This window comes from Dermacentor silvarum, chromosome 5, assembly GCF_013339745.2.
Source record: "Dermacentor silvarum isolate Dsil-2018 chromosome 5, BIME_Dsil_1.4, whole genome shotgun sequence".
Classification (NCBI taxonomy): Eukaryota; Metazoa; Arthropoda; class Arachnida; order Ixodida; family Ixodidae; genus Dermacentor; species Dermacentor silvarum.
Window position 1 is genome coordinate 64,753,079 of NC_051158.1, and position 27,317 is coordinate 64,780,395.

General features: G+C 48.2%; 1 protein-coding gene across 2 annotated transcripts in view; it reads right to left on the minus strand.

Annotated features, from left to right (window-relative positions):
* Window positions 1-27,317, minus strand: part of LOC119453416 (snRNA-activating protein complex subunit 4) — a 73,604-nt gene that overhangs the window by 35,787 nt on the left and 10,500 nt on the right. Inside the window, exons 3-5 of one of the 2 annotated variants that reach the window (XM_037715443.2) lie at window positions 23,370-23,604; window positions 12,500-12,646; window positions 354-587 (exon numbers count right to left, since the gene is read on the minus strand). In XM_037715443.2, the coding sequence (XP_037571371.1) occupies window positions 354-587; window positions 12,500-12,646; window positions 23,370-23,604 (616 nt within the window). The remainder of the gene's footprint in view (window positions 1-353; window positions 588-12,499; window positions 12,647-23,369; window positions 23,605-27,317) is intronic. The other variant, XM_049668110.1, reaches the window with a different exon arrangement.

The following is a 27,317-nucleotide window of genomic DNA, read 5'->3' on the forward strand; positions in this document are numbered from 1 at the left end:
CCAATTTGACCTGCCGAAGATGCGAACACCATCTGGATATGATTTCCGCAAGCACATTACCCGAGTGTGCCGATGTAAATACTGGAAAACGGGTTTGTATTAGAGTTTCCTCGTAACAGAATTATGTCTTTTCGTGCATTCAAAGTACAATCAGATGCCACGTATGTAGGTTGTGGTTAAGTCGTACCTTGCCATTTTTCTGACGGATTTCACTGTGAGAAATTCAATTTTTCACTAACACCTTGTGCCACGCGGAAGGCCTGTGCGATCGGGGGTCGGGATGGGTGGGGACGATTTTCTCCCCCATGGACGCCGATGCCGCATTTTCAACGACACGGAATATGAAGACCCACCTGGTCCCAGTTGCGCTCGCCCCATTTAGTGGCCAGGGCTCGCAGGCGCTCGTCCTCCGCTTCTGTCCAGGGGCTCTGGTTTAGGCGCACATCAAGCAGGTGGCGCCACCTCATCTCGCAACCAAATGCCGTCCGGTTTGCGCGCATGTCCTCCTTTGCAATGCGCAGCCAGTCGATGGGGCGTGACGACTGCTCCAGCAGCTGCTCCAGGCTCATGTTGCGTGTCTCAGCCACCTGCAGTCATTTAGAAGAGCTATGAATTGGGCTAGTTGGTGTGCATCCATTTTTTCTTGCTTCTGGAAGCAAGAAGCTTCCGCATGTAAGCTTCCGTGTGTCATCGTGTCCACTTCATATTCAGTGTTCGTTTCATCCCTGTCGCTTCCTATGGTACTTAGCGCAAGAAAAAATAAAAAAACAAATGAGCACCTGCAGTCAGCAGATTAGGTTAAATTGGCTGCCTCCTTTACCCATTACATTTCTGTGCACTAGGAAACCTTGTTTTTTTTTTCATCTTGACATTAAAGTATATTCCCCTTGAGACCAATTCTCTTAAACCAAATCTCCTGAGCAGCTGGACACTTAGGGAATCTGTGAAGTTCCTCACAGAAGCAAACCACACTTGCTAATATGAGCTTCTGATAAGACAGATTTCCAGGGCCGCTCAGTTAAGAGAGAGTATACTGAAATGCTGAATGTCTTGACAGTCTCTGCTACTGCTACACATAGGGCTCACTGTTTATATCGCAGTGAGAAGGAAAGGATGGTGCAGCATGTGAGGGAGTTAGAGAAGCAGCAGCTCGGGAATGCCAAAGGACATTCAATCTAAGAGTACATCTGTATATGTCTGTTGCACTGCAGTCAAACAGACTGTGCTGCACCACCATTAATATCAAGTGACAAAGTAAGCTGGGTTGCACAAGCCACAGCTAGCACATTGAGTTATGCTCTTACTGGGAAGGAGAAACAGCTTTGTTGTCTTTCTTAGAGCATTCAAGCTTCATTCTATCCTTATTTCAATGACTGAAAAAGGCACCTACATTCACTGTGTCCCAAATCGTAACTCAGTTTTGTAGATAAGCTTAGCACAAGGCACACTTAGCAAGCAAAAGTCACGGTAAGATGTGCTGCTCCTCTAACTTGTAGCCCATGAGAGACACTGCAGCAGAGTTTGACAGCTCTCTGACATAGCACACAGAAGGTTCCACAATTGGAATGGCAAAAAACGCAGGCTTTATAAACTATGAAACATCAAAGTGCGACAAACCAGGGCTTATGAGCCAGTTTTCTATCCCAATAACTTCTGCGTACATATAGCCACTGTGCAAAGCCGACCGAGTAACATTTTAAGAAGAAATTGCGGGAGCATCTGCAGCAGTGAGGACGTGCTCAGTGGTACAGACGTGCTCAGTGGTACAGTCGTTCTGCAAGTTCCATGCACTGGCCTGCCCAAGCCCGAGATTTGGGCCCGACCTGGCCTGACCCGGCCCGGCCAATTAGCCTATAAGACAATGAAGAATGGTCCAGTTCTCGGGTTATTGTGAAGACACTACCCGCACAGAGATTCTTTGTTAGTGAAAGATTTTACTGTCAGGTTTCCACTAGACACTTTGTTGACAAACTAAATTTTTAAAATTAAATAATCAGGCTTTACGAGCGAAAACCACGATCTGATTATGAGGCACGCCGTAGTCGGAGACTCCGGAATAATTTCGACCACCTGGGGTTGTTTAACGTGCACCTAAATCTAAGCACACGGGTGTTTTCGCATTTTTCCCCCATCGAAATACGGCCTCCGTGGCCGAGATTCGATCCTGCGACCTCGCGCTGAGCAGACCAACACCATAGCCACTGAGCAACCACAACGGGTGCTTCATTGACAAATGAACATGTAAACAAATAAGAAAGAAGTTACACCGTTTTGTTTATTATACTAGAGCATTAAAGTGAAATCTCGATATAACGAACTTCAGGGGACTGCGGCAAATTGTTCGTCATTCTGAAAAGTAGTTATAGTGAAAGCCCCAAAATTAACCATTCCGCCCATCAACCAATCATTTTATCAACTGGCATCGTATGAGCTAAAATGTCGCTGCTGGCTCTCAGCCCGCACTGTTACTATCTTGCATAGATTCTACCGCCACGCACGCTGTATATAGAGTGGTGCGCACAAGAGATGCTGATGCCGAGGACACCATGGACGAAGAGGAAGCTCCATGTTGCCTATAAAGCGTAATGTTTCTTTGTATTTGTTTGTTGCTCACATTTCTTTCCATGGACACCCCAAATGTCTTGCTCGAGGCAGACACCTAAACTATTTCAACTTGCAAGCACCTGTAAACGACACTGTCTAAAAAGCGAGACCATTTCGCATCCCTGCGAGCACGGAGGTTATATTTCTCCACTGCTTAGCTGGTATGGCCGCAGAAAGAAGGGCTTCGGCCCCCCCTTTCGGCGAAACTGCGACTTTTTTCAAGTATAATTAAAATAGAATTGTGTACAGTTCACCACTACTGTCATTTCTGAGTTCTTCCTGTTTCTCGGCTCTTACGTTTCCCGGATCTTCCAATTCTTTTTTGCGGGCCAGTAAAAAACGTATCCGTGAGGTTCTACTGTATAACCGATACCGCCGCAGCGGATAATTGTAATAAGTGGTTTATTTAGCCATAAAACACTAGCAAAAGTTGACGGTACATTGGCTGCTTACTGTTATATCGGATATATTGTTAAAGTGTCCGTGACACAGTTTGGACAAATTTTGTAGACACGTAGGGTACAGATACTATATTAGCACCACAATTTAAGTGAAGCATCTCATATTAAGAGAGCTACGGACAATTACAAGTTACCCTCTTCCCCAGGTTTCCTTTTACACCTTAACTAGCCCTCCTCAAGGGCATTGATTCTCGGAACGGCAGCGCTTCTGGGGAGCATCGATAGTTGACGGAAGAGCCGACACCACTCACGTGTTTCTCTTTCTCTATAGCTCTTTATTTGAAGTGTTTGACTTGACAGCCAGCCACGTGTTACTGTCGTGCTTCGTCAATTGTCATGAGTGCTCCGGGTCCACTAATCCTTCAGCGCTCCTTCATGGCAGCGTTGAAGAGGGCTGCCATTCTTTACACCGAAGAAACAAAAAAACTGTGCGGCGGGTCACAAGTGCGACGTATCTGAACGGGTGGTGTGGGAGTGGCGGCTGCAGCGAGGCAAAGTTTTCAGCTGTGACAGCAAGCGAAAAGGTTACCGCGGTTGAAGTTGGGACACTTTTTGGAGCTGGAGGCCAAGCTTGTAGCAAACATCGTTGAAATATGTAATTGGTCCCTACCAGTGACATGCGACATGGTCATGAAACAAGCTTGGGTCTTCACTTCGGAAGCGGGTATAATAGCCAGGACAAATTTCAAGGCCAGCGGGGCTTGAGCATCGCAGTTTATGAAGAGGGCTGGCTTCTCTGTGCATTGGCGTACCAGCGTGCGCCAGGAGCAGCCTGCGCATATGAGGAGAAAGACCTCGCCTTCTATAGACACTTTCTGAAGCTGTGCGACTCATGGCAATAGTTGCTTGGCCAGATCAGCAATGCCGACCAGACTCCCGTCTATTTTGACAGGACAAGTAACACGACGGCGAGTGTGAAGGGCGCTCGTGAGGTGAAACTCCTCACGACCAGAAATGAAAAGCTTCTGTTTACTGTTATCCTCTCATGCTTGGCGGATGGTGCCAAACTCTGCCCATACATTGTCTTCAAGCAAAAAAAAATGCCATCGGAAGCGTCCCCCAAAAGTGTAGTTGTGAGAGTCAAAGAGAAGGGCTACATTACGAATGACATGGTGGTCGAATGGTACCGCCTGGTGCGGCTCACGAGGATGGGGGCGTCCCTCAAAGATTATGTTCCCAACCTCCTTATGCTGAACTTCTTTCGAGGCCACCTCACAGCCAAGGTGAAAGCGGAGCTGCGGAGAGAACGTACAGACATGCTCGTAATTGCCGGCGGCTTCATGGGGCAGCTGCAGTTACTGTGTTGATTTGAACAAGCCTTTTAAGGACCTGCTCTATCATGAGCACACCGAGCAGCTGGTGGCAGAAGACCGTGAATTTCATCCGACTGGACCTGTCAAAAGAGCCTCCCTGACGGCGGTGTGTGGTTGGGTTCTTTCAGCATAGGCGGCCGTTCCACAAGATGTCAAGCTGCGGTCATTTGCAAAGTGCGGAATGTCACTGGACGATGACGTGGTGTAGGATTGCAGCAGCGATGACGATGGCAGTACTAGTGAGGACAATGGCACAAGTGAAGACGAGTAGTTCAGTGACCACGCCAGCGATTAATAAGTTTTCATTATGGAATGCACCCACGAGTATGCACATTCGAGTTAACTTACTATTGTGCAAATACAGTGTTTTGTCCGTCCCTACATATCTCCCTTTCCACTCACAAAGGTTGTCAGGGGTGGACTTTTCACAGACCGATTTGTGGCAGCGGCGCTCATGCCGCCAGCCGCAACAATGTGACTGGCAGAGTGAGCGCGAGGAGACCTCTTAGGGGTATTGCTGGGTATGTACACATTTTTTCCTCTCATCCGCCAGCCCCTTTGTTCGGGCATCACTTGGACTTGAGCTCGTCTGGAGTGTCTTGCACCTTTGGAAAGTGCATAGCTTGTGTTGCTCCTTTTTCAAACGCGAAGCTGAAGAGTGGTGCCTAGAGAAGAGTGGTGCTACACTAAAGGCTCATTCACACCGGCGACTTGAGGAGGTCCGACTCGCGACCAAAAAGCGACCGAAGGCGACCGACGTTCACACCGGGAAGCCCGGCTGAGCACGACCCGCAAGTCGCAATCCCGGAGATTATCGTTCTCAGCGAGAACTCTAGGAATGTACGCAGTTCGCGCACACTTCGGTGGCACTGTGTAAATTGGTTTCGCGTTCCGGCAACAGCCATGGATTTTGATTCGAGCGATGGCTAGATTTTGATTCGAGCGAACAGGAAGATGTCATCCCAGTGCTGATGTGCTCTGCCGTGGTGTCGGTTGTGGCAGCGTGGAAGCCTCCGAAGAAACGCGACGCTGGTGGGTGCGCCCGTGCCTCCGCTCGCGTGAAGTGGCCGGCCACGCAAGCCGCCTTCTGCCCGAACTTTGGGTGCATGATGAGTATTATCGAGAGCAACTTGTAATTTCTAGCCCCATTGCGGTGAGATTCGGTGCATAATTTTAAAGCGAAGCTGATCACCCGCTGTTCACCTTTGGGCGGTGTGCTCATCCAACGAACGGCAGCTGGAAAAAGGGTTTGTGTTACGCTTTCTTTTCCTGCTGTTTAGCTTCCAGCGAATGCGACCCCGTACATTCGACACGTTGCTGCAACTGCTGCGTCCCAGCATCACAAGACAAGACACCAATTACCAGCCTGTAGTCTGCATATGGTGGCGCGGACATTGCATTTGGCATGGACCCGACGCCAGATAAAAACACATAACTTCACTTTCGGCGCAGATTGGTTGAGCAGCTTTGCGACCACGGTCGTGCGACTGACAAATCGAGCAGCGAGCGACTGGCCCAAAATGGTCGCTTTTTGAGAAAACCGACCATTTGCGACCACTGTCAGTCGCTGGTGTGAATGAGCCTTAAGCCGAATGTATCGGAGACCCAAGCCGACGGAGATTGCCCTAGCTCTCACGAGGGGGTCCATCGGTTATCGGGAGAGCATGCTCCATAGCCACAAGGACACTTTTCCCTAGTGGGGTGTCACGGGAAGCCATTCTCCCGCAGCAACGTGCAAGCAGTGCCCTTTTTTGTTTTACATTTTTGTCTTGGCACGGAAGCCCCATTGATTCCTGTGCCGCCCTGGGACCAGGAGTTCGTGCAGTGCCGGGTGTCATAGGAGGCAAACTGTTTTCTTTAACTTGTGGGAATCCTCGTGTCCCATAACCGCCGCACGGGCAGCGAACGTCGCGTCAAGCGCATGCGTGCCAGGGAGAGTTGGGAGAGGGCAAACTTTCCTTCCGCGGGCGGCGCGCGGGAATCGCAAGCGCTATCAGCGCCACCGGGTGGGTCACGTGAGATCCCGCTGATATCGCCCGGGTCTCTTTGGTCTCCAGCAAGCGGCGATGACGGAAGTCTCCGCCGCCGCTCCTGTATTCCCGCACGTGGTTAGTCAACCACGTTCTTGCCGCGGCAAACGCCGCGGCCGTCCGTATTCCCCCAGTTGGTAAGTCGGAAGCCCTTCTTTACCTAGTGTATTATTCTCTTCGAGGGAACCCTCAGCGATGTCAACTATAGCTAGCTGGCCTGCTCGAAGTGTTAGTTGCAGTCGTAATAAATGCTTTCCGAGTGTACACGTGGTTGTCGTCTATTGTTTCCTCGAGCTTGTACCGGACCGCGGTTGATGCGCAGGCATGCGCCAACCGCGGGGCTCGGTGTGTCGAGGCAGAGGGCCGTTGGCACCCCCCCATTTCCCGACATTTTGGCGTTCCCAACATGGGGCAAGCTCTTAGAAAACGAGACGACGATCGGTTCGGATGCGAGGAAGCCTGAAGGCTTTGTCCGGACCAGCGTTAGGCCTCAGCCGAAGGCGTGATTGCTAGCTAGATCTGTGTGTGCTTTCTTGACGGCGAGTTAACGCTGCGCCAGTGTCGCCGAACTCGTGTAGACGCTGAGATTTGCAGCAAGTTTTCTTTTAAGAGTACGCCCGAAGCGAGTGAGTGCAGCAGCCGACGCGGTGGTCGATTTTCCCTGTACATATGTAAATAGCCTCCTTTCTGTATCTTTGGCTCTGGGAACCGGGCGCCGGAAACGCTGGCTAGGACGTCAGCGGGGCGCAGTCCCAGGAGTCTGCTCGAAAGCTGCGTGTTGAGCAGCGAGCGGGGACCACTTAGCTAGGCCTGCATCTCCTTGCGGCGGCTCATTGGAACCCTTTATGGGCCTTTTGTGGCATTGGTATCCGTCATAGACGCGATTAGGCCTAAGGCTCTGCGGAGCTGCCGGTTGCATGTTCGAAGACGACCATACTGTGACATTTAGCGGGTGCAACCGGATTCGCTAGTTCTACTATACTCGCCGAGCGGAGAAACCTCGTTCGAATTAGAAAGCTTATTTTGTTCAGATGAACCCAATATTTTGCGGGCGGAATAACCGAAATCTCGGGGGATCAGAGAGCACTTTGTTCATACGAGCATCGCCCACTTTCACGCTGTATCGGACCGGAAACATTCGGTCGAAGCGAATAACTTCATTCAAACGAACTGGATTGGTTTTTTTTTTTTTTTCTCGTTGCCGCATAAAGCTATGCGGTAGACGGGTGGTTCAGCATCGTGTCAGACGGCCGACGCTGCGGCGGCCTCTACTGCCTTAATTCTAAGTGTTTGTGGAGTGCATTTGAACGACTTTGCAGAATGAGTGAAGCCGCCTCGACTTGCTATTGCTGCCATGGTCCACGTCCCTGCCTGCTGTCTCGGCCCCTCCCTGTTCGCGGCGCGATGCAGCAGTACATGGCAGCCACGAGGATGCGTCGGTGCGAGGTTCTTCGTGCCGGCGCGCGCGCCGCTTCGAGAAAGTCCTGACCCGCTGTTCCCGGGTGGACATTGCGGCGCGCATCTTGAGGGCAAGCCATCTTCAGCCCCCGTCATCGTCAACCACTGTGACGGCTGCAACATGTGGGCGGCCGCCACACTGGACAGTGCTGCCTATCAACGTGGATTCGGACATTTCCTGCCGGAGTTTACCATCGCATCTGCCCGGATACTTTGTCAATGCCGTCGTTCAGCGATTTCTCCGCCGTAGGGCAATATTTAAGGGTGGAGGGATGTGGGAATCCTCGTGTCCCATAACCGCCGCACGGGCAGCGAATGTCGCGTCAAGCGCATGCGTGCCAGGGAGAGTTGGGAGAGGGCAAACTTTCCTTCCGCGGGGGGCGTGCGGGAATCGCAAGCGCTATCAGCGCCACTGGGTGGGTCACGTGAGATCCCGCTGATATCGCCCGGGTCTCTGGGGTCTCCAGCAAGCGGCGATGGCGGATGTCTCCGCCGCCGCTCCCGTATTCCCGCACGTGGTTAGTCAACCGCGTTCTTGGCCCCCCCCGTATTCCCCAGTTGGTAAGTCGGAAGCCCTTCTTTACCTAGTGTATTTTCTCTTCGAGGGAACCCTCAGCGATGTCAACTATAGCTAGCTGGCCGGCTCGAAGTGTTAGTTGCAGTCGTAATAAATGCTTTCCGAGTGTACACGTGGTTGTCGTCTATTGTTTCCTCGAGCTTGTACCGGACCGCGGTTGATGCGCAGGCATGCGCCAACCGCGGGGCTCGGTGTGTCGAGACAGAGGGCCGTTGGCATTCCCCCTATCCCGACAAACTTAGGTCAATAATGTGTTTTCTTGCGTGCGTAGTGATCACAGTGCTCCCTTTTTTGCGAACCGAGCATCCACACAGCATCGCGCTAGATTATGCGAGGCGACGGCTGACGCAGCTCTGAGGCCCGCTAGAAGTGGTTCGTACTCTTGCGAGATGGAACAAGCACGAAGGAACACGCAACACAAAGGAAAAAGCAACAGCCCGGACACAACAAGCAAAGCCTAGAAAAAAAGACAGGTGGCGGCAAACTGAAACGGGAGAAGTAAAGGAAGAGGCAAGCACGAAGCACACGCGGAGAACAGAGTGTAGTGCGTGGCTCGGAAGGCTGAAGACAAGTAGGCGGTGCCAGTTCGTGAGGTGGTGGCAGCGCACCCCTAGACAGAGCCAAGAGGCAGCCCTGCTATTCCAAGGCACCAGACTGTTTCGGGGATGTTCACGGATGACGGACGGTCGAGCTGTGCTTGGTAGATGAAGGTCAGGCGAGAGGACCTGGGCCTGCCTCACAACCTGAACTCTGCCAACCGTTGCTAAAGGCTGATCCACACCCGGCACTACTAACGTCTCCCGGAGAATGCAGTTCCGACCTGTTCGTCGACCATGCAGGTTGCGACAACCGAGCTTGGCGAGGCAGACAGCGTCAACAAAGGGCTCTGCAGTTCGTCCTCCACTGTGCCCTCGGCAACCACCCTGTCCTCTGGGCCGACGCAACGCCCCGGGTGAATCCGCATGTACACAATCACCGTGACTTTATTACTTACATCGTTGACAGGGGGGCGGGGCATAATACTTAGAGCTAGTCTATAACTTTGATCGCATCCTGTCGATTCGTTCCTACGTGCTACAGTCGAATCCCCCTAAAATGAACGCCGCTACATTGAAATTTCCGCCACGACGAATATTTTCCGATTCCCTGTCAGCTGCCCATAGAAAGTAATACAAGAAAGGTCTCTTCATAACGAAGGAGTTTTATTCGGAATTTCCGATTCAACAAACTTTTTGAGAACGAAACTGGGACTGAATTGAAATTGGAACTGCCAAGTAGTCAAATTGTAGTCAAATTGCCAAGTAATCCAAAGCTGTGACGATCGTATGTCTGCTTGAACAAGGTTTTCGCGAACGAAATCAAATTCAAAGTACCAATTTAGGCCACTGCAATCTACAGTAGCCGACCGATTTTTCGGACTTCGCGGGGACTGAAAAATAGTCCGAAAAATCGAGCAGTCCGAAAAACCGAACAGACCGAAAAACTCTCCCCCCCATCCCCAAGAGAAAAAAATTATGAGGCCGGCTTAAGAAAAATGTCGTAGTTTCGCCCAAAAGGCGGAGCATCGATTGCAATAGCAAATTAATAGACACCGATACGAAGTAAGGATGTTAGTTTTATCGGCCGTATAAAGTTGTAAATATGCGCTTACTAACTACATAAGCACGGTGTCACGCGCGCACAGGTTACATGAACACATCTCGCTCGATGACCGCGGGCAAATTGACCTTCTCACTGTCTATTCTCTCGCTTCAACGCGAACGTCGAAAAAAAACGAAAAAAAAACGGCGCATACGAAGCTGCTGGCACTCAGCGCACGTCCTTTGTACCCATCGCAGATCGCGGGCGCACACTTCGGCCACATAGCAGATCGCTTTCAAGATACGGTGCCTGCGCGGCAGCTCCGTCGGCAGCAGCCGCAAGAGCTGAATGCAACTCCCCACCGTCTCCGCCGCCTTCTCCCCTTGCCCCGCGAGCAAACGAAGTCCGCGCGCGCCTCCGGCCGCCTTCCTTTCTCGCGTGCGTGAGATTAAATTGGTTGCCGGCTGACCCTCGCAAGCTTTCACCCGCGCACAGCGTACGGCGCAACCGACACTTTCCGCTTAAAGTGATATGACGATAGTGCCGAGCTGACCGAAAAAAAAAAAAAAAAAAAAAAAGCAAGTGCCGCTTTCGGGAACGTTTTGTCGGCCAAGGAAGAGCGGGCATGGCCTCGGAGATTAGAGGATACCGTGCGTGTACTAATCTTGAAGGCTATACAGGGGGGCACTGGAAGCTAAGCCCGGCCAAGCCAGCGGAAAATCCAACATGGCGGCCTCCTAGATCGGGTAGCGTGGCTCGGAGCGAGCGATTCAGTCCGGAAAATCGAACATTGGCACCTATATTCGTCCGAAAAATCGGTCGCGAAAATGCATTAGCTCTATGGGAATCCTGCCGGTACATCTATGAAGTCCGGAATATCCATCAAGTCCGAATTATTGGAGTCCGAAAAATCCGTCGGCTACTGTATAGCCACATGTGGTCATCACGCGCCTGCGCAAGACTGCACGGGATCACCACAATCGCTGCCGTTTTCGGTGGTGTGTGTCCGGTTGAAATGGCTACGCCAACGAAGAATTGTAAATTTCTCTCTCTCGAGGTGAAGGCACATTGATCGCTGAGGCAGAAAGTGGAAGGAAGAAATTTCGCAGTTTCGCCCGAAAGGCAAAGCATCGATTACGATAGCAGATTAGTAGACAGCTATACGAACTAAGGATAGTAGTTTTATCGGCCGTATAAACTTGTAAACATTCGCTTACTAACTAAATTACCAAGTACGGTGTCACGCACGCGCAGGTAAACATGAAAAAATCTCGCTCGATGACCGCAGAAACTCAGTGTCAACAAGCTGGAGTGAGGAGGCGCGGCCATAGCAGCAAGCGAATTGACCTCTGTGCCGTCTCTCACTTCAATGCAAACTAAACGTCGAATGCACAGCGCACACGACTCTACCGGCACTAGTTGTACTTGTAGACATCGCAGATAACTTTGAAGATGACGCCCGCATTGCCCGCGCACTTTGTGCACGTCGCAGATTGCTTTCAAGATACGGCGCCAGCGCAGCCGTTCCACAGCCAGTGTTGTCAACACGATGCCAACGTCTCGTCGTCTCGGGAAAATTACAACCTGCTAGACACACCGACTCCAGCGACTGCTTTGAAAGTAATGGATCCTTTTGACCTCATCAGAAAAGTTATCAGAGGCCATGACAATGACACTGCGATGGCTCTTTTAACAGAATGCGAGACTCGCATAACGCCTTTGCTTGCTAAGAAGCGCAAGAAATCCAGGCTGACCAACTTCTGGAAATTAAAATCCCGCTTGCCGACTTTGTCATAAATATGGAGTGAAATTGTGATAATTCACACCGCTTCATTGCGACGGTGCTGCAAGATGAGTGTTTCGCGATCGGCCGGGCATGCGCGTTGCATTAAGCATCGCCCGCAATGTACAAAAAATGCTGTAACAGCAGCGTGACATGCATTCTCTCATGAAGTCGACACTTTATCGACTGCCTTCGGTACGTCTCAATCTTTGCCCCCACGCCATTACGAAGATTTCCCAGTCGATGGTTTCAGTTTCGTTCGCGGCTTTCCCGTTTGACTAATTTCACGTCAATGAAGTTCCGCCACAATGAACTGTTTCATGTGTCCCATGAATTTTGTTGTAGCGGGACTCGAGTGTATAACAATGTTTTCTGCAAAAGTACTACTGTGTTGTAAATATAGGTTATTCCCTTTTGTGAGAGTTTAGCGTGAAAAGATAGCATTTTGTGTATAAACAGCTCTGTCTGTTATTCGCACCAAGGTAGCCGTTGCATGCGCAATAATCTCACAAGAACCTGTCATTACATGCCTCTGCCCTCACCACTCAAGCTGCTCTCTTTTGCCTCACACCATGTTCAATGTATTGACCTTGTGCAAACAAAATAGCGGGTGGTAGCCGTCATGTTTAAAGCTCAACTCCAGGAGTGTTATCCTTTCGTGATAGTTCCCACAAACAAGCTGCGAGTCCCACCTGCTTGTCCAGCTGGTCTATGCGCTCAGCAAGCTCGGCGCTCTGTTCGGGGTCCTCGGTGTTCAGTAGCCTGTCGGCCAGGGTCTCCTTGCGGTCCATCAGATACTCCAGACTCTGCATCAGCAGGTTGGCCTTTACTGCATCAACCTGGGGGAGACACAACCATCGGGAAGAATGGATATGGTGCGCCAGTTGTGCACATATCTGATCCAAATAATGCTGTCCTGAGTGGCTAGTGCACTCTATAATCTAATGCTGGCACAGCAAGGTGCCTGCCAGTTGCTTTCTCAAGAAAAAAGAATGGCTGTCTCGCCCTGGTCAGAGGTGGGCAAAAGGCCCCCCAATGTTGTTAAAGACTCACCTCTGAAATATCAGCCTTGCCCTCCCTCTTTTGCATTCAGCCCTTGCACAATCTTTCAGGCATACTGAAAAATCTGGTTGTACATTTTGTGAACGATCACTGCTCACATGCCACAACAATTACCAGTGACTCAAACACGATGAAAATTAGGCACAAGCCAGAGAGAATCTTGAACTATCTAGTTGATGCAAGATGTGCAACACAGTACTGTGCAGACTTCTGAAGCAGCAGCATTTTTGGGAAAGGGACAGCCAGTGCTGAGTTGAGGAAGGGAGAACGATGCATTATGCCACCTTTATTTTTGAAGCATCACAAACTAAATCAAATGCTCACATTAGAGTTAATTTATATACAATAGCACAAGATACTACATTTATTTGTTGTGAACGAGAAGAAAGGGGGTTAACCGAGAGGCCCGATTTTATTATTCATATTATAAGAAGCCAACCAACAAGTACACCAATGAAAACATAGGGGAAACGGTACAGTCGAATCTCGTTAATTCGAACTGCTGGTTTATTCGAACTGACGCTGTGGTCCCGTCAAAGTTATGTGCATTTCAATGGGCAAAAACGCTTGGTAATTCGAACGCGAAAGCATCTGCGACGGTTCATTCAAACATACTGCGGACCGACAATGCTCTCAGCAGCGCGCAAAATAACGCGGCGGCACCTTCGATCAGCGTTGCTCTGACACTGCCATAGAGCAAAAGCTTTAGAGAGACCCCTTAATTCAGCAGCGGAGGCCCAGTGCGGCAAACGCTCGCTTCCCGATAACGGCAGAAAACGGAACTTCAGAGAGCGGGCTATGCTGGCGCCGGGGTGACGCCAGCACGGTGGCAGGTGCGCGCGGAGACCGTCGAAGGTGAGGGAGCTGCGAGGGAGTTGGGAGAGAGGGGGAGGGGAGCCACCGAAGCCACTGCCATGGAAGCAGCAGAGTTGCCGAGGTCAAATCCGCTTCACTGCCGCCCTCCTCCCTCACATTCCACAGGCCTCCGCGCGCGCGCCCACCCGTCCGTCCGCTCCCTGAAGTTTCGTTTTTTGCCGTTATCGGGAACCGAGCGTTGGCCGGCGTGGGCAGTTGTGCTCATTATGAACTTGCGCGCCGCGATATTTCACGACTCGCACCGTTCGTGCATCGTTGCTATGGTGCTCGAATACTTCAAAAATACGTCCTGTATTTCGAACTTCTTTTAATTCGAACAAATTTTCGGGCCCCTTCGAGTTCGAATTATCGAGATTCGACTGTACTTACTAATTGAATTAAGAAATGATGTTAATGGAAATCAAAGTGGGTGAAAAAACGACTTTCAGCAGGTGGGGAACGATCTCGCGTCTTCCCATTACGTGTGCAATGCTCTTGCCAACTGAGCTACAGTGGCGTTGTTTTCCCATCCACTTCATGGAGTATTTATGTTTTTACTACTAGAACTAACACTGGGAGTGTTAGCAAGCGCCACCACTCACAAGCCTTGGCAGTAGATGTGGAACATCCTTTCTGCGACAAGCGTCACCAGTACGTGATCTTTTTGGTTGAAGGCAACTGGTCTATAAACCCACACATGCTACCTTAAGGCATCAATGTTGCCAGATTCGAGACCCTCGTTCTGTAATAAACGAGAAGAAAGGGGGTTAATCGAGGGGCTCGATTTTATTAATCATAAGAAGCCAACAAACAATGAAACCAAGGAAAACATAGGCGAAATTACTTCTACTTACTAAATGAATTAAATAAATGATAAGTTAATGGAAATCAAAATGGATGAAAAACAACTTGCCACAGGTGGGGAACAATCCCATGTCTTCACATTGGCATGCGATACTCTTACCATTAACTTATCATTTCTCTAATTCAATTAGTAAGTACAAGTAAATTCCCCTATGTTTTCCTTGGTGTCTGTTTGTTGGCTTCTTATATGATAAAGTTAAACCTGCTTATAACGAACGTCCATATAACAAATTCCTAAATATAACGAAGTTTTTCTATTTCCCGCCGTTACTCCATAGAAGCACATGTATTTGAGACCTCCACGTAACGAAGTGGCAGCGGGAGACAACCCAGAGAGTTCGCCCCAAATTTTGTCACTTTTACGCGAGCAGCAACCGGAAGCACCTTCTCCGCCGCGACATGTGCACATGTGCGTGTGTGCGAGCGTGTGCGAGGCGGACCTGCATTCCTCAACTCGGCGATCTTGCCGCGTTGAGGGAGTGACCTTTCCCCCTCCCTTCATTCAAACCTGATCCTGCCGCTTGCTGCAGCTGGCCTAGCCCACCAACCGGCACTCGCTGTGATACATCACACTCGATGAGCGCGGACACACGCTATCAAACGCCGGCAGCGTGTGGAAGCGCTGCTGCAGTAGTCAGCGAAGTGACCTTCGTGCTGTTGTCTATCGCTTCAACGCAAACTGAGCGCCGAGAACACACAGCACGCGCAAAGCTACGAGCCGCCGACACACCTACACTGCCTAGACTGCCCCAACGCAGGGGCACAACACGTCATAGACACCATCTTCAGATAGCAAATACGGATCTTAAGGGGACATGCTCCTCAGACATATTTCTTTTTAAATAATGATGCTGGGTGAATGAAAATTCTACCACTTGTAGAGCTTGATCTCTTCATTCGAAATCTACATTTAGTTTTAGGATATCTCGATGCTGTCATGTCCTAAGTGCCATGCATAAGTGAGAAGCAGTGCATGTTTGTGCAGCTGCTGGACATAGCAGTTAGCATGATAGAGCAGTGCAAAATTATTTTTCCTATCCCTAACACTCCATTGAGTGCTAATAAGCAAGATAATGTGATTCCCTTTACAGGCAACATTTTAAGAGAATTTCGTATCTGGTGCTTCATATTCAGTAGCTGGTGCCCGAGTACATTAAAAATTTTCATCCTTAAGAAAATAAAGTGATTGCATTAAATCCTAGATAAGTGCATTCTACATATCCTAAAAATTACGCCCATCAAATGTGGTCTTGATTGGAACCCAATAAGTACATAAAATGTTGTGCACAGACGCCTTGTTTTGCCCAAAATATGAAGTTGAGAAAAATGCGATTGAAAGTTATAAAACCTCTTTACTTCTGTTAATTATTATTATTACTTCCCGGCGAGATTGTAATGCAGCAAAGCTAACCTTGGAGAGAAAAAGCTTAGGCCTACCACCTTGCACGAGCCCAATGGCGTGCGACACCGTGGTTTGACGCATCGCGCGCTTGAAAATGTGTCATATCTGTGCCTTTTCTTGCCACCTCGAGTGCTTTAACCGAGTGTATTATACTTTTCCCGATCATTTCTGGCTCCGATTTCATCATATGTGAAATAGGAGAGATTAATGTTGCTGAAACAACTAAAAACACAAAACCTGTTTCTTTAATGAGAATCGCCGTTTTTTGACCCGCCTCTCCCCTTAAGGGCCACACTTTTGCTGGCAGAAACCCAAACTATGTCACAGTTGTCGCCCCTGGCACTTTGGACAGCCAATGCCATCATCAAGCCACCAAGCCAAGTGACATGAAAAGTCAAAATGGCCGCTCGGGTGGCGCAGGGTGGCAGTTCGCAACGTATGATGCGGGAACGGTCCCACAGTTGCGACGCAACAGCGGGGTTACCAACGCATTGGGTTCTATGGGAGCTGTGCCAGGACCGGCCGAAAACGACGTAACAGCGGGGAAAACGCAGCACCCGAGAACGTAACAGCGGGGTCTTACTGTAACACTATACGACGCTACGACGCCATCGTGACGCTCGCTCTTCGTTTCCAATGCCTCGCGCTTGTGCGCAACGACACGCGTCCACGCATCCAGTACCTGGTGTGACATTCTAAGGATGAGTGCTTGGACGAAAACGGAAAACGGGTGCGCGTTAGAATCGAGTAAATACGGTAAGCGTTGCTTTTTCGAATTTTTGTGCCAAACCTGCATATAACGAAATCCTCTTTATAACAAAGGTTTTGGGGAATTTGTCACTTTCGTTATATCCAGGTTTAACTGTATGATTTTTTTGTGTATGACAGCGTTTTCAATTGTTAGCTTCTTTTTCAATGTATATAACAAATAAAACACATTTTTGTTGTATTGAGATTTTATGTATACCACATTACTTGATAGCATTATTAAATAAGTTTTTTTTTTTGTGCATCGCAATCATACCACTACTTTTATTGTTTCGTGTATTAATAAAATTCATAAGTATACGGTGTTTGATGTATAAGTTCGTCCACTGTGCAAACTATGTACGGGCACGGCCGCAGGATAAAAAAAAAGGTGCGGCCTGCTGCGTCGCGTCGGTGTCAATGGGCGAGCACGTCTCGGATAAGTTGACAGTTGCGGCCGCTGTTTTTGGCGAGGGCGCCCCTGCTACGGTACGCAAGGCAGACGCTGGTTCATGCTACAATGTGGTTGTCTCAGGATTTATGCGTGTTGATGTGCTTTTTCGTGCGCATTCTCGTGTGCTTTTTTTGTGTGATCGTGTGTGTGGGCAGCTTGCCTCATGTTTCTTGTGCTTGAGTACGGTTCTCTGGTGTGCGCGTGTATGGCAGACGGTTTTTTCTAGCGGTGTGATGCCGCGAAGCTGTTGTGTGCCGCTGTGCAACTCCAACGCGAGATGAGACGCTACTGTGAAGTACCACGAATTCCCCTGCGATCTACAGCGTCAGGAAGCGTGGCTGAAGAATATTTCTCGCCAAGGCCCGTCAGGGAAAGGAAGAAAGTGAGAGGCAAGCGACAAGTCGTTGGTACGTTCATTACAGTTTACCAGTAGCGCACCCAGGATCTCTGCCAGGGGGGGGTTGACAGTTTGCCAATACCATCTAAAGAGCGCTAATTTCACTTTCTTCGGGGGAAATTGTCAAAAAATGCGCTTTTTGCGAGTGTGCAGACGATTGCGCGTCTTACATCTTAGTTGCAGTACTGAAATGCGTAAGGAAAGAAAAGGGGTTAAACAAAAGAGGGGGTTAAGTCGGCCTCAGGGGGGGGTTACAACCCCCGAATCACCCCCCGTCGGTGCGCCACTGCAGTTTACTGAGAATGACTATAAAGAAAACACAAAGATTAGGCTTGTGCTTCCGACTGTGATCCCGACTGTTTCCCGGTTATCCACCATACATGCGATAAAAGAACGCGCAGCCCAGGAAACTTTTTTTTTTTCGAGCCCAGGAAAAACAGCGGCCTCAACTGTCCTCAGCCGAGACGCACTCGCTAACTGACGGCGATGTGACGCAGCATGCCGCACCTTTTTTTTTTATGTAAAAAGAACCACGGATGGATTGATCATCCAGAAGGCCCACGATGCGACGGTGAGACTTGGCCTTCCCATCCCAACGTGGGAGCAGCCCGCAGTCTTGCCCCTATAAAACCGGGCTGAAGATTCTTCCGACTACCTACCTGCCTACCTAGTGGCCGTGCTACTACCAGTGCAGAGAGAATATTGAAACGTGCGAGCAGAGTTCGGTTGAACAGAAGAACGAAGCTGGGCTGGATCGGGTGGTGTGCCGTGGACTTTTCGCTGAGCGATACCTTCGCATTCATCATCTTGTAAATAACCAGATCCATCGTTTTGAAGTCATCTTGAAGAAACACGTAAATCCACTCACCATTATTCGTAATAGAGCACTTTTCATTTCATGTGAGTCGAGCGGGCAGCTTTCATGAAGAGCATTAAGGCTCACTCCACAAAAGATTGGCACTGCTAGAGCAGACTTTTCACATATGTGGGGTAATCGGCCCATCTAATAAGGACTTCATATTCAACCTGTAATGTGCAACTATAAAACGCATTATTTACGGCCTGATTAGAGTCACTGTCGCGCGTACAAACGCGGCTATGGAAACGCTTATCTGTGAACGGCTGTACCCGAGTAGTGGTGCCAGAGCGGGCGCGAGGAGAACTAGGCCCTAGACGTCGTTTCGGCGCCACGCAACAGGCCGCACCTTTTTTTTTTTATCCAGCGGCCGTGGTACGTGTAACTCTATGGGACAACACACTTTTCCTACACACTATACGTACACACTTTTCCACTCGTTCACCGGCCCCCTTTTTTGGGCATCGCTCGGACACAATTCATCTGCGGTACCTTACAGCTACGGTGAATGCGTACCTTGTGTTGCTCCTTTTCCAAACGCTAAGCTGAGGAGCGGTGCCTAGTGCTCAAGCGTAGTTGTACTACGCTGAGTCGCACTTATTGGAGGCCCAAGTCGATATTTCCCACTGGTTCAATGGGCACAAGTGTACCCCGGCCTGGCGTTCGGCTTCCTTTCGGAATGATACGCTTGGGAAAGGAGCCTGCGCCCTAAATTCCCATCGAAACCATCCTGAGCACACACACAAAAAAAATTGGTGGGAAAAAGCGATTGCTCTAGCTTTCACAAGCAGGCCTATTGATCATCGTGAGAGTACGCAGCACAGCAGCGGGAGCCATCCTCTCGCAGCGACTTGCTAACAACAGCACTCCTTTCTTCTATTTTCACTCTTGGCACGGGAGCCTCTTTGCTTCCCCCGCTGCCCCGGGACCGAGTGCTGTGCAGGGTGTCGCCAGAGACAAACCTGTTTCCATTAGCTTAGGGCATAACTGTTTTCTTGCCATGCTAGATTAAAGGGATACGGACACGAAATCTGAAAATTTTACAAAAATGCTGAAAATGAATCCTCCCTGTGTGATTATATGTAAAAGAAGTAGTCACTTGGCTCATTTTTGAGCCGATGGCTTTATTTTTGGCGTTTTTGTGAGCGCGCGCCTCGCCGCCCGACCCGCGGGAGTTGTAAGGCGTGACGTCACGACTCACTCGTCGGATAACCAGCCGGCCGGCCGCGGTCATTTGAAGTGCGCTGACGCCGCCATCGCGACCATGGATTCGAGTTCTGGTGCATCTACCAGCAATGAGAACACGTCTGAAGACGAGGACCATTCCAACTTGGCAATAAATATTACCATTTACGGTTACGAGCTTTCCGCGTCAAGCGACGAAGATGCGGCTGCCGTGGAAGTGCCGGTCAGGTTTTCGCGAACCGTAGCTCGAAGATTTCGCTTTGCACCAGACACTTATGCAACAATTGTTTGTCATTTCCTCTGTAAGCTTGCTTTTTTAAGAGCACGCGCAGGCGATGCAGCTGCGGGGTACTTCAACACTGCGTGCAACAGCGGCCGCATTTCGATGGGGGCGAAATGTGAAAACACCCGTGTACTTAGATTTAGGTGCACGTTAAAGAAGCCCAGGTGGTCGGAATTTCCGGAGTCCCCCAATCCAGTGTGCCTCATAATCAGATCGTGGTTTTGGCACGTAAAACCCCATAATTTAATTTTTTCAGCATTGCGTGGATGACTGAATAGTAGTATATGCCGACAGATGGCAGCACCTGTCTGTCGTTCTGCCCAGTTTTTTTCTGTGGAGAGGCAGAGCTGTGTGTGTGTCTGATCTCATGAGTCGCGCTCGCTAGCCTTGTAATGTTTTACTATGCTTTTCCAACATTTTTAAAGACATTACTGCCTTCGTGCCCAGCCTCGGGCATCTCGGCCCAGCCTCGCCCTCACGCTGCTCAAGGCTGCACGTGAACGAAAACAGTAACGACATATTTTCACGTCCTCTTTTCCAACGCGCCGCTGATCATTTCTGCCTTGCGTTTTCGTGAGAAGACCGATGGCACAGCGTCAGGCTTTAAGCATTGCCTTTTGAGCGGCATGCCAGGGCTTTTCAGCACAGCCGTGCTGGTCACATAATCATCGTTGACTAAGTGGTCCGCGCAAATGAAGTCATTTTTAGAGGTCTCCAGGCTGTGCGTGATGACTAACAGGCAGGTATCCAAAGTTTACGCACCTTCTCGTCTCTGGGAAACGTGTTCGACGGCGTGTCACGACCTACGATGCTGGTATAACAGCAATGTCTGGGCATTTCCTTCCGCCGCAACGAACACGTCAATACCGAGCGCCGACCGCGGGAAGGCGCATGTAAGACGCACCAACTGCGTGGAGCGCCGACGGGGATAATGTTTCGGACGGACCACGTGCGAAGATCGCGGAAAGGGGTTAAACAAACGCTGCAAGGCACCGACACCCCTGGAAACACTGCAACGACTGTGGCCGACCTTGGCCGCGCGCGCGCGCCGGTGGGGGTCATGACGTGAAATTTCAGCTTCTGCCGGCGGCCGCTTGGAGGCAAGGTGCAACAGAAAATCGCAAAAAAAAGGATGTTTCTCGTTCGTTTTTTTTTCAAACCAGCTTGTTGTATTCGTCATTTTCAACAGTTCAACTTTTGTTACGACGCAAAAAACCACCCGCCAGCTTTTGTGTCCGTATCCCTTTAAGCGAGGCAATGGCTGACGCAGCCCTGTGGCTTGAAGCCCAACCCACAGTGGTCAGTTCTGCGAGATACTAGACCCCCAAAACCAAAAGAGAAACGGGAGCTGCAACTATACTTTCAGGACTGCAGCCTGTGGCTGTACATGTTTCAGAAGTAGAAATTTCACGTGGTGTGGGCAACCTGTGAGGGCGGATTATACATGATTCAAGATCACAGGCATGCTGGAAATATACACTATTGAAAATGCCTGCCGATTGAAGCAATCAATCTTCCTTGAAAGTTATATTACTAAAAAAAGGATAAAAAGAAAATACTGCTTCAGAATTAAATGTGAATGGACAAGGTCCCGGAATGTGAGTAACTTTTGCACTTTCTTAAAGCCTGATATCTGGCAATGATTCAACTCATTCCTTAAGAGATTAGGCAACACTCTTCAGACCAAGTTTAATCAAGCCAACCACTCCCACGATTGAACAAGTAAGCAGAGAGGGGAGTGCTGCATTTGCACAAACCCAACACAGCCAGTAATCATAGATGTTTGACAGCTTGGAAAATCAAACAGTACTTCAAATGTAGAGCAATCTAATTAATCAACTGCCCTGTACGTTTTTAAAAAAGTGGGACAAATCTTTCAAGCAAATTTAGATACAGTGGAATCTCGATGATACAAATCTCACGTGGTCACGAAAAATATTCGTATTAGCCGAAATTCGTATCATCAAAACACAATTAAATCTAGCTAAATTAAGGGGGGACACGGGGATCAGATCGCGAAAATTGCGAGAAAAGTCGATTTTTGAAAACCACGCGTTTGGGTATCTGCAACGCCTAATCTACGCTGCATCAAAATGGTTTAGCTGAAAATGCACTAAAAGTGCCCGAAAAAGTTTAATTCGTCAGTGCGCAGGGTGACAAAACAGCTTTAAATCGCGCAAAATCACCGCAGTTCACAGAGCCATATCTCGTATTTCCCGCCACCGAGCGCCGCCATCTTGGTATCATTCGAAAGCTCAATGTTTCGCTGTTCTGCTTCTCAATTCGTCGTCGTCACCGTCTTGTAACAAACGCACAAACACAAAAGAAGCGCGGGTCTGCGATAGGTAGTACCACGGGCCCTCCGATGAAAGCGGGCCTCCGCCTTGGCTGCCATTCTGAAAGGCGTCTCTCCATTGGTTGCTGCTCTGGCAGGGGCAAGATGGCAACCGCAGTTGTCTGCTTCGTAAACCACGCCGGCATCTTCACTTGACACACAGAATTTGGATTACAGAGAGCGCCCAGGTTAGTGATGGAGTGACGATGGCGAATAAACTTCGGATGAAGCACGCCTTCGGAATATAGAAGCACTCCTATGGCAAGAAAAATAGGGCGATTAGTGGGAGAAGCGGAGGAGCACCGGACTGAACGAGCACAACCTTGCACCGTGGATTACGTGCTGCACTATCTTGCACCGTGTGACTCCAGCAGCGAAACCGACAATCGCCCTGTGCCATTGGCACCGATAACGCAGCCGACGAAAGACGCGCCAACGGAGGCTCCCGCGCCTCGGCATACGGCCGCGCGAATCAGCCGAGATCGTATCTCGGTAGACATAGCTCGCTGCGACTAGGCAAAATGACGCAAACACAAAGAACGCGGCCCGAAGCACGGCAGCCGGACTCCGTTCGATGGCACGTGGAAAAGGAGGAAAAGCACAAAAGCAAGAAAAGCGCCCCCGCTTCGAACGCGCCCAGTCGCGGCCTCCGCGCTGTCCGGCTTCGCGTCCGTGCCTCCGCACCAAAAGAGAAAGGAAGAAAGCGCGTGACTGCGCGCTGTTCTCTTTCGCGGCCGTCGGTGGGGCGGCGTTTATTCGTATCAACCGACACGGGTCGAAAATCAATTCGTAGCAGCCGTTTTCTAGCATGTTGCAAAGTAATGGGGCTCGGCTGGGACCGCACAAAAATTTGTATAATCCGGAAATTCGTATTAGCCGTGATCGTATAATTAAGATTCCACTGTATTTGCCTGTCACAAAAATAAATGACTCGTCAGCCAACAGAGCGTATCGTCTTTTGATGGGCCTTTTATTTTCGTCCTCAGCGCTATTCCTGCATGAATAGTTAAACGCTTAATGTCGCTGCTGTGATGCGAGTTCATGCATCACCTTATCATGCTTACAACCAGTGCTCAATCTCTGTCCCCCTTGACTACACAGAGCCTGCAAGTGAGCACCTACCAGCATGCGATTCTCGTCAGTGGTCCAAGGCATAGGTGGGGCCAGGTACGGGTCCAGCTCCTTGTTGGCCAGCTTGGCAATGGCATCCTCGTTCCTGGGTGCCGGCATGCCATTAATATCCCTGAAGTACGGGTGGTGAAACACCAGCGAGTGGTACCAGTTCTTGCGCACTCGTGGCTTTTGGGGTCGCTGCGCACGCTGAGAAAGCTGTGCTGGAAGCTCCCTCTGCAGCTGCCTGCATTTTACGACACAGACACGAATTTCGGTGACAACCTTAGTGCTGACGACAAGCTCAAAACTTTTTTGCTTAACACTGGCATATGTTCAAGCACATAAGTGCTCAGACAATGCTATCGACAATGCTATCGATAATGAACATCTGGGCCAAACATTAGTCCTGCACTAGCCGCAGGGACCCTCCAGATGTGCTCAAGGGAAAAGCTTCACCACTTCTCATGCATTTAACAAATGGCCATTGACCAAATTAGTTTAAACATCAGAACTAGGCAGTGCATCCATAGAATAGAAGAAAGCAATCCACACATGGCAGTGGTGCCGACCGGGCTACAGAGAATGGCGCAAGTGAACCGTGGCATCCAAGATCAGGCAGCACACTCTGCGGTAATAACACTGGGGTGCCAAATTGAAACACTTTTGCGGACCTGCCAACCTTAGAATTCGAAAAACACTGCAGTGGAAGGCAAAAAATACTAAGCTTTGTTGAAAAATACTACAAGTTATTGGTTCAATATGTTTACTGTTTCTTAACGATTCGCAGACTTTGTTCTGTAGGGATGCTGAGAAAACGTACTCTGCTCTATACAGTCGCAGCAACAATGATCTGTGCCGCAGAGAAGCAGGAATGTTTGTGAAGTTTGTTAATGCAATAATCACGTAATGGCTGTTGGAAGATTCGGTTGCCGTTATATATTGGTTCTATCAGTTCTACCAATCGGTCCAAAAAATTGGGCCATAAAGAAATCACTCGGCGATTGTACTTTGTTAATGTTGTTTTTGCCATAACCATAAATGAAAAATCTTGAAACAATTGTCAATACAACAATCGTCAATGGGCGGGAAAAATCTGGCATTTTGATAAATCTGTAAAAGTTGGCAGGTATGCTTTTCTATTCTGCTCAGGCTCAGTGCCAGAGGGGAAAATATAATGGTTAAAGCCGGTTTAAATCAGTCCAATAACAATTGTATCTTAAATTATGTTGGTCAACTGCATTTTAGATGCATTTGAAAACGATACAATAAAAAAAACAGTAATGTTTAGGTTTGGTGTGAAATGCTAATGTTAATTTGCTTCGAAAATCCAAATCTTTATGGTATGGTATGAAGAACTTTGTGGTGGCGTGGAGCAGAGGTAGAATACCCGGCTTCAAATCTGAAAGTCGTAAGTTCGAATCCTACTCTATTCCACCACATTTTGTGAAGTGAAGTGAAGTTTATTTCCTTCTTACAAAGGAGGAAGCCGGGGCTAAAGGCTGGAAGGCCTGACGAAGGCCTCGGCTCCCCTGTGCAGTTTGACATCATATAACGCATAACTGAAAATGTAACAATGTAAACACAGAATCTCAGATGAACATACAGTTATTACAAAGAAGCAAATAACAAGCAGACATCAATAAAGTGGTGCTATACAAAACACAAGTCAGAATCAATTAAATATTTTTGGTTTGTTTTTAAATACGCTCAAAGAAACACCAAAATTAACATTTGTTGACACCTTATTAAGAGTTGAAATTACCTGAAAATTTAATTTTTGTTTGCCATAGTTAGTACGTGTTTTAGGAACCTGGTGGATTTGTGTACGAAAATAGTATGCGTCACTAGACATAGGATAGTTTTGTATGTGTAATTTACTATTTTTGATATATTGCAGCAGACGAAAAGGGTAGACCTGATTCGCTTTAAGCAGATCATACCTGCAAAATAACGGCAACGTGGACAAATCTCTTGGTCTGCCATAGTAACCATGGATGTACCGCAGGGCTCTCTTCTGAAGTATTAGTAGTTTCTGATAGTTAGTAGAAGTAGTGGTTCCCCATACTACAACACAGTAGGTTAACTTAGAGTATATAAGTGCATAATAAATCTGCAGTCTTAGCCACACAGGTACAAGATTAGCTACTTTGTAGAGACAGCCAACACTTTTACTTATTTCAGATGTCAATTTGGATATATGTGTGTTCCAGGAAAGGTTTTGGTGGAACTACACGCCAAGAAATTTAATACAGTCAACCTCATTTATTGTTACGTTACCGAACTGAATGCTGATTTTACATAAATCAGCAGTATTATTGGTCTAAAAATAATGTAACATGTTTTAGATAAATTTAAGGAAAACTTATTGCGTTGTAGCCAGGATTGTAAGTTATGTAAGTACCTATTTACCATACCCTCTGCTTGCTTTAGAGATTTGGCAGTAAAAAATATGTATCATCAGCATACATAATCATGTCATGAGCACCGGGTAGATTGGTAATGTCATTAATGTACATTAAAAACAATATCGGTCCCAATATGGATCCCTGAGGAACTCCAGAAGTGATTGGCAGTCGGTTAGAAGAGTCATCATTCACCCGCACATATTGCGTCCTATTACATAAATAATTCTGTAGTAGGTTTAGTGTAACACCACGTATGCCATAATTATTTAACTTGTGTAAGAGAGTGTCATGCTGTACGCAGTCAAACGCCTTCCGAAAATCTAAAAATAATCCAAGAGTGTATTGCTTGTCTTCGATGTTTTGAATAATTTGATCCTTAATAACAAGTAGCGCTTGCTCTGTAGATTTTTCTTCAGGAAGCCAAACTGGCAAGTAGATATGAGGTTGTTTTTAGTGAAGAAACATTCAAGCCTGCAATTAATGACACCCTCGAACACTTTAGAAAATATTGGCAACACGGAAATTGGTCGGTAGTTTGACATTTCTTTTCGATTACCACCTGTGTATATTGGACATACTCTGGCTATTTTTAGGTCATCGGGAAAAACGCCAGTTGTAAACATCAGGTTAGCAAGGTAAGACAAAACTTCAGATATATAAGCCGCAACATGTTTGATGGGAACAGATCTGATGTCATCATGGCCAGCAGACACATCATTTTTCAAGTTGTTGATTAAAATGGCTATTTCTTGAGCGGATGTCGGCGATAAAAACACAGACTTTGATAGAGAAGTGATAAGGTTATCAAATGCAGTGTCGGCTTCATGTACATCACTGAGTGGTTTACCAACACTGACGAAGTATTTATTAAAAGCACAGGCAAGTTTAAAACCTGAAAAGTTTCCATCTGGCGTATCGATCTCGTTCACGGTGTTATTATCTTTTCGTTTGGTTAGATTTGTAACTTCCCGCCATACTTTACTACTGTCATTTTGGATTCGTGTAAAGCGCTCGATAAAGTAGTTAGTTTTTGCAGCTTTTAATTCTTTATTCAGTTTATTTCTGTACTTTTTATATTCCTTGAACACAATAGGGTCCCAACTATTGACAAAAGAGTGGTACATCTTGTTCTTTTTGCGGATTTTTTCGTGCAACTCTTTGCCTATCCAGGGCTTCCTGAATTTCTTTGTTTAATTTTCGTTGGATTAGGGGGAAAGCATTATTATAAGCGTCTAAAAACTTGCTAATAAACTCCGAATACGCCTCATTTATGTCACCTATGTCATATATGCTATGCCAATTTATATTCTGAACGAGGTATTCAAAGTTCATCAAGGTTTCATCAGTAATTTCCCGCGTAACATATTTAACAACTGCACGTTTAGGTTTGTGCACCCTTTCGATAAAGCAAAAAATTGGAATGTGATCGCTGATGTCAGAAATCAGTAAACCAGATTCGACATCAGATGGTACGGCATTTGTCACACAAACATCTAAGAGGGTAGCAGTATCAATTGTAATTCTTGTTGGTAGAGTGATGTAATTTGAACAC